The 12,868-nt window shown below is 37.9% G+C and overlaps 1 protein-coding gene across 1 annotated transcript in view; it reads left to right on the forward strand.

Moving 5' to 3' along the window:
- The window catches only part of SGK1 (serum/glucocorticoid regulated kinase 1), a 99,264-nt gene that overhangs the window by 59,198 nt on the left and 27,198 nt on the right, over positions 1–12,868 (forward strand). The window contains exon 3 of the mRNA XM_060753409.2: positions 4,304–4,379. Coding sequence (XP_060609392.1) covers positions 4,304–4,379 — 76 coding nt within the window. The remainder of the gene's footprint in view (positions 1–4,303; positions 4,380–12,868) is intronic.

Consider the following 12,868-nt stretch of genomic DNA (forward strand, 5'->3'; position numbering starts at 1 on the left):
AAAATTTCGAAGTACAGAGTAGTATTATGAAGCAATATGTCTGATACACACCATGTTTTTCCGATTCTTAAAAACCAACATTTTCAACATGTTAACATTATTATACATATCTAGAACACGAAAACATTGCACCTCTGTAAATATAGAGCTCAGAATGTTAATTTATAAAAAATAAAGTGTTAGTAGTAGTCACTTCCTCCATAACACATTACACATTGCTTTTTGTCTTGAATGCTTTGCTAACGCATTACTAATGTGTTACCTTTTAGCATCATTACTCCTCTACTTCCATTTATTTGTATAGCCCCATCAATGTACATGGCACTGTGCATTATTTTCAAAAATGTTCCATATTTGGCTGAAGTACCTAAAATGTCCCCTCGTACATATTTAACATTCTGAAATGAATGTTACTCACTGCACATACAAATTTAATGATGTCAGTACTTCTTAAAGAAGAGAACATTATTATACCCACGTTTCCTCGCAAAGTAACATATTGCAGATAGCATTGAACTTGTAGCATGTTACTTCTAAGTTCTCTAAATAAGACCTATATGAATTGTTTGAAAGCAAAATAAATGCAATATGTCACTTTCCTAGGTGAGTTCAATAGTTACCATACCTTTAGACTCCAAAAACAAATATGTATGAAGGATTTCAGGATCTCAAAAGATAACTGACCAAAAATTACACTTTGAGTGTTTAGTCTTCCTTCTAATTTCATCTTTGGGTGTAAAGTTTCATAGCAAGAAGACATTTTTTGTCTTCGCATGAAGTGTGTATTATTTGATAGCAGATGTGAAAATAATTCTAGCTTTTACAATGTAGATTCTAATACTATTGTTAAGCATTTTGACAGCCACACAGAGTTTGCTTATTATGTAGAAAAGACCCACTGAAATAGTACTACAATCCACAAATGCAGTCAGAGCATAAAGTAAAAGTTCTGAAGTCTGGAAGGGGATTGACCACTAAAAGCGCTGCCTGCCCATGGTCCAGATAGGGAGAGGCACCTTATCTTGTCACTGCAGGATGAGGCATCTCCACCACCACCCCAACATGCACAGAGGTCATAAGCTCACTCTGGCTCAGGAGTTATTCCTCCTATGCCTTGAGCATTTTATCTGAAGTTGTTCTTGGACACCTTTGCTCTCCTTGTCAGTGCCCAATGACTGCAAGACTACATAGCTGACACTGTGTCTTGCAAATTGCCTGGAGGACTGCTTTATGTCACAGAGTGACTTAATATTGATGCACAAGGCATTTCTGATCCTATGGACTTTTACTCTATAGTATGACTTTCACAACTCTTTTGTCCACTTGGAAGATGCAAAACAACAATAAGTCATAGTTTTGGAGAAACAGGAAGTATTGAGACAGTCAATGCTTTTTTGTTCATTCTGTAGCATAAAGTCACTTTTGGTTATAACTGTCCAAGGGTGTGTCTACACTGTAGAAATAATGCAATTGGGCACCACTTTAACTTCATATAGATCACTGCTATGGAATTATGAAAGTTATGGGTTTACAAGATCTTTAGTCTTCTCTGCCGAAGAGTGCTGGTGCCTTATCAACTATAACTCCGAGGCAGTTAAAGTGGTATCAAACTGCATAAAATTCTACAGTGCAATGTACCCTAAGAGTGACTGAAAAAGCTAAGGATTGCTGCTGGATTGTTTTGGTTTGCCTTCTGTCAAAGAAAACAGGGTCAACCTAATTCTGATACGACTTGAAAGCACACAACAGCAACAACAATCCTATCTCAAAAGCAGGCCCACATTTCTCACTGAAATACTAATAAGTTTATATTTGTTAAAATTGTTCTTCATTTTAATTATTGTATTGTTTTTAAGTGTCTTTTGCACAACAAATAAGATATGTGCAGTGTGCATAGAAATTCATGTTTTCTTTTCAAATTATAATCTGGCCCTCCAACAGTTTGAGGGACTGTGGCCTGGCCCTCTGTTTAAAAAGTTTGAGGACTCCTGCTAAAGAGCTTTCAATCCAGAATAAATATTATCCCAATTGGATTGCTGCCATGATAACACACTGTGATTGTTCTTATGCCCATCAGAAGTGTGGTCCCTGTTTTGTTGGTTGATCTATTGATGCAATTTGCACTGGTTGACTGTGAGATTTTTTTAAAAGATGATTTCTATTATTTAATTTACTATGGTATAAATCCCAGTGGCACAATGGGTTAAACTCTTGTGCCAGCAGAACTGTTGACCGACAGGTCAGTGGTTCAAAACCAGGGGCAACGGGTAGAGCTTCCTCTGTCAGCTCCAGCTCCCCATGTGGGGACATGAGAGTAGCCTCCCACAAGGATGGTAAAACATAAATATATCTGGGTATCCCCTGGGCAACATCCTTGCAGATGGCCAATTCTCTCACACCAGAAGCCACTTGCAGTTTCTCAAGTTGCTCCTCCCACACACAAAAATTACTATTCTTCTCCTGCTTTGAATTACAAACTTGTTGCATGGTGCATTGGCAAAAAAGCTACCTACAACCACAAATGCTGTACTTTGTTATATAGAGACTGGTGTAGATCTGGCAAGAATTTTCCATGACACTATATTCCAATAAGCAGTCCACAGATTCAGGTGAGAAATGCCAAGGCAGCTCAAATAACTGCTTAAACTCCTGTGTTGTGTTTCTGTAGGTCAAAGGGGAATGCACCTGAAAAGCTAGTGACTGCATATTCAACATTTTGTGAGAGAACAATAAGGCTGTGCAGAGCTTTTGCACCTTCATTGGCCATTGTCTACTTGCATTTTAAAATATGTTATCAGTTTCAGTTATCTGTCAAAAGCTTAAGTGTTCCAGACTTTCACAAAGGAGAAAAGAACCAGCCACTCTCATTTAGTCTGCAATGTGAGAGAAGGGCTCTTGGAAATACCATTCAAATGCTCCAAGAAGCACATGCAAAATGCATGCATTCATGCCTCCTAGATCCTGAATGCGAGGAATATGGCAACATAAGGTTACTTATTCCTACTATTCTTTCCTAGATTATAGGTTTCAACTCTGTAAATATACATTACAGATAATTACAGGTGGCCTGCTTAAATGCCTTACAGGCACCATATCCCATCTGATCTTGAATCAATCCTGGTTAATATTTGGATAGGAGACCAGCAAGGAATTCTGGGGGCTGTAGGCTGTATTTCAGAGCAAGGAAGAGACAAAACTACCTCTGATTTTTCCTTGCCTAAGAAAACCCCTATGAAATCAATGGAGTCACTCAATGCCTACAGGTGATGTGAAGGCACATACACACCGTTACCTGTAATGAGATATTTCTTCGTAGTGTGAGTGTAACAAAAATACATTGCAAAACTATGAGTGGGAATGATAGTTTAACGTGTTGCAACAAGTAATGTTTTAGTTACTCCTATTAGTTACTCTTTACTTGAGCAAGTGATTTATTTATTTATTTTTATGCTATTATCTTATTAGCCCTAAAATCCAATCCCAAAGCAATGAAAAAGCAAAACAAAGAAACAAAGTAATAATTAGTTTACTTTTTAGCAAAAAGGGATAATTAAAACTCTGTAATGAATAATAATCCCTAATGCAACTGGAAGGTCCTAAATCATGGTAGTGACAGTTCCTAGCCAATTTCTCCAGGTTAACACATGCACACTAACTTCTGGCCACTAGAATGGCACTATCTCAGCTACTGAAATCAGGCTCTCCCCCATCCACACACAATACACAACTATAGCAGGTAGATACTACTTTAACTGTTGTGTGTGCGCCTTGAGACATCCTGGGATTTACCCTTTAGGAAAAGATATTGATGGTTCTGCGCCACAGAGTTCTGGTGCCTCCTGAAATTACACATCCAAGGATTCCATAGGATGCTGCCATGGCAGTAAAAATGGAATATGGCACTGTAATGGTGTAGTGTCACATTGCAACCTTTTTGAGGGAAGTTGCATTAAGAACTCCATATTCATATCTATCATGTTCCTGGTCACCAAATGATGCTTTTTGGGAAGAGCAGCAAAATGTTTTAACCTCATATGTCCCTGCGCTGCCATTGGGAATTGTTGTTTGCCAGAAGAAAGGGCAGGTATCCTGTTTGAAAAGGCTGAAATAAGATTATGTTCCAATATAGTAAATTAAAACATAACTATAACTCAGAGCATGAGGAAAAGATTTCCTTATATAGAACTGTTCACGTGCATCATTGGAAGTCTCAATAATTCCACCTGTATTTTTAAAGACTTCCTTGGAGTAGAAAAAAAATCCAGTTTAAAATATAGCAGGTTTATTTTCTTCTGTTTTGCAGATGAAAGAACTCTACAATAAAGAAGATCTGTTGGCACAACCTGACCAGAGGACTTTCTGGACCAATGATGATTCAGGTAAGAACATGAGAAGCAAAGACATATCCTTCAAAACCTGATCAAAAAGTTCACAATCTTACAGTGTGTATGCTGTGTATATCTCTTCTGACATTTAACAGATAAAAATTTAGACTAACTACAATAGAGTATGGTCAAGATGGTAAAAGTTATCAATGAGCAAGAAAACACAAGGTAGAGAGGCTAAAGCAGTCTTTTGTCTAACGACCTCATCATATGGGGTGAATTAAGCATCCTAGGATGCTTTCACCCTGTCTCATAGATGGAGCCTGTCACCAGACATCACATAACATTGTGTGACATCTGGCACTGTGTGACAACTGGGATGAAAGTGTTATTGGATGCTTTTCTCCCAACACGGGAGGCAAGGGTGACGCTTTCCTTGTGTGATAGTGAAACCATTGTGGAAAGGGAGCTGCATGTGGAGCAACAGATTTGCCCTGCTGCTCCTCTTTTCCTTGCAAAAGCCCAGCACTTTCCCTTAGCTTGCTGATGAGGTTGTGAGTTTAATGAAAGGCCAAGATTCTGCTCTTTTCCTCTTCCCTCTGCTGAATGCACATTGAACTAGTTTACAGCCATTCTAGTAAACTTAAGACCGGGGGGGGGGGGGGGGAGTGGGACAGTTAGAAGGTATCTCTGTATGAATATTTGATCCACTGGATCAGATCAAAGGTCAATCTTATACAGTATTCTTCCAGCTGTCCCACTCTTCCCGCTCCCCCGCCCCCCGCCATCAGATACCCATGGGAAACTCACAAGCTGGCCATGAAGGCCGTGTGTGTGTGTGTGTGTGTGTGTGTGTGTGTGTATCTAACCCACCCTTTCTCCCCGAAGGGACTAAGGGCGGCTTCCAAAAACAAAGGCAAACATTCATCACCTCCCCCTTGTGTTACTCTCAAATGGCTGTGATCTAGAGATATCCTGCCTGCAATCCTGGAGTTAGCCGCTAGCCATGGAAAGTCTCAGTCTCTGATAGTCAAAACTCACAGGCCCTCTGACAGCAATTGTTCCAATTCATTGGAACAATGTTAGATCAACCATAATGAAATATGGTAGAGCTTCTAGTACTAGGAATCATCTGGTAATCTGAAAACAAACACTTTCTGTCTGTCTGTTTGTGTATGTGCTTTCAAGTTGCCTGCTGGCGTATGGCTGCTCCATAAATTTCATAGGGTTTTTTTAAGGCAAAGAATACTCAAGTGGCGTTTTTGTCAGTTCCTTCCTCTAAAATATAGTCTATGGTACTTGATTTTCATTAGCTGGCTCCTATTCAAGTACTGACTCAATTTATCTTCCAACATCAAATGGAATATGGTGCCTCCAAGGTACATCCCAGGCCTCATATAAAGATACAAACATTCCTGAATTCCTGAAAGTGAAATCTTTGCAAGAACATTGTCGCTGGGATAAAAACATTTCATGGGAACTTCTCTTGAGATGATAAGGCTCAACAAGACTAATGATAACTTGCAATTTGAGAAGAGTAGCTGTGTAATTGACCATTTAGTTTACAAAAATGCATAATTGACTTGAGGGCTCCACTGTTCTGTTACTGTTCAGCTGATAGAAGCTAAAGTGTATGGCTTCTAATGACCTGTATCTAATTGAAATGTTTAAGTTCTCTTTAAGTCCTTCAGGCATTGTTCATGTGAGATAACACTAGGTCCTGAAGGAGTTTAAACACAGTATTTTTTCACTCTGTCTCCTAGGTTAGATTGTTTTACACAGGGGAGCTGAAAGGGGGAAATTCTTCAGGACTGCTCTGTTTAAAAACAACACATAAACAAGATCAAATTACAGGACACCCGTATGTCCTATGACAAGGGCACAGTCTCGATTCTTAACTTCAACTAAAAATAATTTGGCTATTCTTTGGGAAATTTTAATATATTTTTTATTCACGAGGTTACAGGGGAACCCAATTAATGAATTACAGTATGCCCATATTATCTTCTGGGGTTTATTCTAGGACCCTCCATGTACATCAGAATCCATGGATATTTAGGTCCCATTATATATGATAGCATGACAAAAGCAGAATTTGATTTTTTTAATTCATTGTAATATTTTCAAGATTTGGATGGTGGATGTTAGCATGGTGTCGTGGTTTGAATAGATACAACTATGGGAACTCATTTGGTGAACCTGGCAAAGTTACACTGTAGAAAGTTACACACCTGCCTGAGAAAAATGCAGTTCCAAATCTCTGGATAAATCTTGCCAAGAAAATCCTATGATTGTATTGCTATAGACTGTAGTCAGCTTGAAGGCACACAATAACAACAAGATGATGAGGAAAGCCATGCCAACCCTTACAAGTGGCAATGTGTCTATGTGGCCAAGGTAGCAGTGGATTATGAGTTTCAGCTTCTATTTTTCCTCACCCATTCCTGACATTGGATGAGTGTTTGCTTCTTAGGTTGCTTGATAAAAAGTTTTAGTGCTTGTAACTCAACAATGAAGATAACTGTGTGTTGAATCGTCTCGACTACACTCTTTCTCCCTAGCTGTTCATAAACAGTTTCACTCATGAATGTATCTTTTCCATTAGTATGGTTGGAATGTGCCTTTTAAGTAGAGAGTGTTTGGACTTCTGCAGAGGACAGCAAATAATTGGATAATGGCACTATGAGAGTGAGGAATTTGTCATCTCTGGTGTTGTAGTTTTCCACAGACCTATGCTGTATTTTACATGCTTCTGTCACATAAAATGACAGGACTCCTCAAACTGGTTTGCAAGTTCTGCATCTCAAAGACCATTTTGATGGCTTTTCTTTTTGGCTGCATTGCCTTTTTTCTCAACATATCTCTCAGTAGGGAAAGGTAACATTAGGACTGGCACAATTCTATGGTAGAAAACACGCTTTGCATGGGAAGCCATGATATATAGGTAGGACTATCAAAGCATGCATAGCTTGGAAAACTGCAAACTTGTGTGGCCCCCTGCAAGTGATCAGTTCTGATCTCTGTAAGACAAAGATTCCCTGTTACCAGCAACCCAAGGAAGAAAAAGGGAAAGTAAGAAGGACCAGCAAACAGAAAGAAAAAAAATGGGTGGTGGTGGAGGAATGTTCCTATCACTATACAGTACACTCTATCTACCACTGACTTCTGTTCTGCCTGTTGACAGCATGCAACCCTGAGATAAATGATGCCAAGCAAACCCCATGACTATCTTAGGGTCACCATTAGTCAAAAATGACTTGAAGGATGTATTTATAATGTCGAGTTAATGTAGCTTGACATCACTTTAAATGACATGGTTAGAAATCATGTGAGTTGTAGTTTTACAAGCTCTTAGCCTTCTCTTCCAAAGAGTGCTGGTGCCTCACAAAACTACAAACCCCAGGATTCCATAGCATTGAGCCCCCTCAGTTAAAGTGATGTCAAGCAGCATTAATTCAGCAATGTAGATGCATCCTCTGAGAAGGATGGATCATGTAGGACACACATGCAGAATGATCAATCAAGACTCTTGGATCTTTTCATAAGAGAAGTTCCTAAAGCATCTTTAGCCATAATGAAAGGAACGGGAAGGGCAATTGCATTGTGCTTCCTACTCCTGCACTTTTCTCATTTCCAAAAACAGCTGCTCCAGCTCATGAGCTAATAAAACAGACTATTTTTAGTCCTAATTGATGTAGCTTTGAGCCCAAATTCCCCAATCTTTTAGCAAGTCACACCCAACTTTTGACATTACTATCACCAATACTTTATTTGGCTATCTTAATGCCTATTTTCATTCTCTATGCAATATTTAAAGTCCAGTATTATTTTCACTAATGGGTTGACAGATCAGCAGGCACCCACATTTTAACTGGCAAATCAGTTGGAACCAAGGTTCATTTTAAAAATTGTTTTCAGTTCCCCGGATTCCTAGGTTTATTTTCAGCTTTTGTATTTCTAGGAAGAGAGAAATTATTGGCCAAAGCCTCTAGAAGGTCAGGAAACAGTTATTCTCGTGTCATGCCAGAGAATTTCCTTCACTTCTGGTGTACATAACCTCTTTAGGCTTTCTTAAATATGTTCTATATTTTAAATGTATACTCTGAAAGCTTTTCTTGTTTCCAGTTTCACCTTGTAACCTTATGAGGTAAATCTAAACGACCACAGCTCCAACTGTTCCTGCCTGGCAGGGACAGCTGTGTTTAATCCTTTTTAATCAATGTCACTTTTTTGACTTCTTATTACCCTACGAGCCTTTGTTTCCAAATACTTTTATCAATATTTTTATCCACAGTCGGGGGCACAGGGTAATAAAATTCACTTAAGCAAATAAAAATAAAATGCCAGGATTATAATGAGATCTTTAAATTAAGGAAATCAATTTACCCAACTTTTTTTTCCATTTGGATTATCACATCCTGATAACTGCATGTAATAGAGTTGCCAGATGTAGCAGCATGGATAGTACAGTGAATAACAATTACATAAAATGTAAGTAATCGTACAAGAAAAAAGTGGTCCCAAATAATTATAATAAATAAGGAATATTTGCTTGGGCTTTGTCCAGAAATAAAAGTTTTGTGTTGCCCTGTGTAAAATGTGTTTTGCTGACCTTAGCATTTATTTATGTTATATTGCTTCTTTTTTTCTACTAAGCTCAGGCAGGTGCTCATGCTTGCCTTCCAACCCATTTTGTCCAAGATCTCTTGTTCAATGCCAACCGAGGCCCATTCACACTAACCAACTGTAGCACTATGATTCCATTGTAACCACCATTTTTCCATCTTGTGAACTTCTGGAGTTTATAGTTTGATGAAGCACAAGGGGAGAATTTAACTACTCTTTATTGAATTGCAGATCTCAGTATCCCATGGAACAGGACCATGGTAGTTTAAGTAGAATAAGAGTATCATAATTCTATAGTGTGAATAGGTCCTTAGTGAACTGCATGAGCAGAATGGCAGATCTGAAATCCTGATCTCCTACCACTACACTGAATTGGCTCTGTAAACTTATCATAAAATTTGGCGGATCTCTCCCTCTTTCTTTCTCTCCCACTTTCTTTTTAGCATACTATGTGGGAACAATTGATGACCCGTCCCAAAACAGAAAGTCTTTCCCCAATGTATCCCAGTAAGAAATTCCTTCCCACAATGAAACAGCAATGAGGAAGTAGGTTTTTAAGAGAGAAAAGGTGTCATCGTCATCATCATAACTTGGTGGGTTGTTGTTTTTTATTGTTGTTTTAGACCCAACAATTTTAACTGCATTGCTGCAGAGGAGGAAAGAGTTGTAAATGATAGTAGTATATAGTCGTGTGTGTAAAGGCAAGTCCAAACTTTGTAGTTATTTAGATTTTTAAAAAAGATAGCAACTTTTAGTGACTCATTTAATTCCCAATGTGCTCTGTTGATTAAGGACATGTCTGTCATTCAAGCAATCAATTAAATATAATTTAGCAAGTAAATTACCAAACCTCAAACATGTGGCACCATAAGGAATTACTGAAGGACAACAACAGCAGTTCATTACATTAACAGTGTAATAAACAAGTGCTTGCCAGCAGCATTAAATAGTTTGTTCATCCTTTAATCATTTCCTTTGCATTACCAAATACAAAGTACAGTGTGCCAGAACCAGAACAACCTAATCACAATATGGGTAACTTTAACCCAAGGTGACAATGATCTGGCCAAAGACAGTGCAGTGATGTTGGCCACCTTTCACATTGTTTCCAAATGTTCTTGGTGTTACTGGTTGAAATACATATTAAGGATATCTCATTGTCATCTCTTTAAGATACTCTGTATGTTAAGAGAAAAATATGGGAAAGGAAGAAATTATTTTCCAACAACATCTGGAAAACCACAAGTTTCCCAGTCTTTTCTGGAGATGATTATCCAGAAGACAGTCTACATACATATAGAAGAGTATTTATTCCTTTTCCGTTGTAGGATCTCGCCACTGAATGCCTCTAGACACCAAGTTTTCATTCATTTTAATGTCACAATTCTCCTTTTGACCAGCCATTTTTAAATTATATGTTCCTTTAAACTGATTGGTTGATAGATTCAACTGTTCCTGTTTGTCTTGTTTTTATTTCTTCTCATTATTATTATATTGATTTGTCCTTTTATAATGTTAGGTAGATAATCATGAAAGGTTTGCTGTTTTTTGTTTTGTTTTTTTTTTGGGGGGGGTGGTGATGAAGAAAAGCTTATTAGTTAACGAGGGGGAAAGAAATGTAGGCAGTGGAACAAAGAAAATATATGTGCATGTTTGTCACCAGCAAACTAACTAAACTATATGTAACTGGAAATATATATATATATATATATATATTACTAATGTATGAATACTGTAAGGACAAAACAGCTAATTCAATAGATCTACACAGCTTGTTCCAGATTATGGAATGTTCTGGTTTATGAAAGTGATGAGTTGCTTGTTCCTCTGTGAAAAAAAAAATATTATTATTATTTGATAGAAGGATTTGGCCTGTAAAAACAAGCTGTGTTTGATATTGTTTTTTCTGTTTTATAAATGCTTCGTCTGGTTTTTCTCTTTCATTTTAATAACATTTGTTTATTGATTTTTCTTCTTTGTGCCTGTTTTTTAGTTGCTTGTCTGTTGGTAGATTTATTGTTGTTAGTTGCATTGGGCATGATTCATAAGCAAGCAGGATGCAATTTTGTAATTAAATCATAAATTTCTGAAAGGCACCAAAAGAACAGCACAACAACATCATGCTGGGATAGGATATCTCTGATGATTTTGCTTGTGGCAGTCTTCAAATGTTTTCCGTTCTTGATTCCTAATAATACCTTTTCATATTACAATCTCCCAGTTCCTGAGAAACAGTTACCCTATTAATAGAACTTTGGAGTTACTATTGAAATTGATTGGACCTATTTTAGGAAGAACTTGGAAAATGTTCTCTTCTTGACTACAGTATCCAGAATCCCTCGTGTAGCACTCTCTGACCAAATCCCAACTCTTTGGCTTTGAAGAATGGATGATGCCTAGTGATAACCTTATGAGTAATTGCAACTCAGATCTTATCCTGTTTGGGTTACAGGATAGGACTTCTGTAGTCACATTTCTGTAATTAGCTTGTCTTTAACGGATCTGACTGGGCTAACTGATGCATACATGGTTTTCTGCATGCATGATTATCCTTTTCTTGAACAGATACTATGGCATGAACTGAAATGCTTTTTAAAAAGTGCTCTAGGTGCAACCAAGGTCATTGGTCCAGGAAACCGTGACCACTCCAACAAGTTGGGATTGCAACATTTGAAAGGCAAACATTCCTCAAATAACTGGGTCAATGCTCTAGGTATTGTACTGCTGCAGCGCTTTCGTCAGTGTGACCTCAGTTCAGCTCTGGCACTGTAGACCTACGTCTCCTTTTCAAACAAGAGTGTTGTTTGACTTACAAGAAAGTCTGTTAACAACAAAGTGAGGATCAACCACAGTAAAGACTCATGCGAAGTGCTTACGGAGCTACTTGGAGATGGAATCTGTGTGGTTTAGGAAAAGATTAAGGCAATCTGCTCTTAGATAACACTGGAGACATTTCTTTACCTTCTCTTTAAAAACCGTCTTCAAACAGATGAAGAATGGTCTGGCTTCATAAACAAATTACTTTCTTTTAGGCTATCAAGTATTGCTTACGTTTTAAATCTGGCATCAGCCCAGAAACGTTAATTGTTGTACATCTTACCTCAGCAATGACATAGTTCAGAAAATATAAACAGTAACCAGATAGTGGGTGGCCTTTTGTTTACAATTAGCTTTTCATTAGCAGAATAAGATCTGATAAGTAGCAATTGAATTTGGTGCTGTTGCCTGAGTTTGTAATCTGCATTTTTGTATGCATTTGGAGGGAGTGTGATGGAAATTGCCATCATGATAGGAAAACGGTCTGGCTTCATAAACAAATTACTGTGCGAGGATGGCATATGCAGCAGATAGTGTCAAGGGAATGTATTTGAACTGGGCAACCAAATGAAATCTGCATTTTTGTATGCATTTGGAGGGAGTGTGATGGAAATTGCCATTTCTTTGCCTTTTCTTTAAAAACCATCTTCAAACAGATGAAGAACGGTCTGGCTTCATAACAAATTACTTTCTTTTAGGCTATCAAGTATTGCTTACAATTTAAATCTGGCTACAGCCCAGAAATGTTAAACTGTTTTACATCTTACCTCAGCAATGACATACTTCAGAAAATAAGATCTGATAAGCAGAATAAGATCTGATAAGTAGCAATTGAATTTGGTGCTATTGCATGAGTTTGTGCAGGGATGGCATATGCAGAAGATAGTTTCAAGGGAATGTATTTGAACAGGGCAACCAAATGAAATCTGCATTTTGTATGCATTAGGAAGTATGGTGGGGAAATTGCCATCATGATATGAAACAGTGGATAAATTAAAACAGTATGTGGACAGTTTTGGTCACTGTGACTCAGAAAGGATATCAGGGAACTAGAAAAGGAGGAAAAAACAACAACTGAACTTATAAATGGACTGAAACCG

The sequence above is a fragment of the Anolis sagrei genome, chromosome 1 (assembly GCF_037176765.1).
Source record: "Anolis sagrei isolate rAnoSag1 chromosome 1, rAnoSag1.mat, whole genome shotgun sequence".
Classification (NCBI taxonomy): domain Eukaryota; kingdom Metazoa; phylum Chordata; class Lepidosauria; order Squamata; family Dactyloidae; genus Anolis; species Anolis sagrei.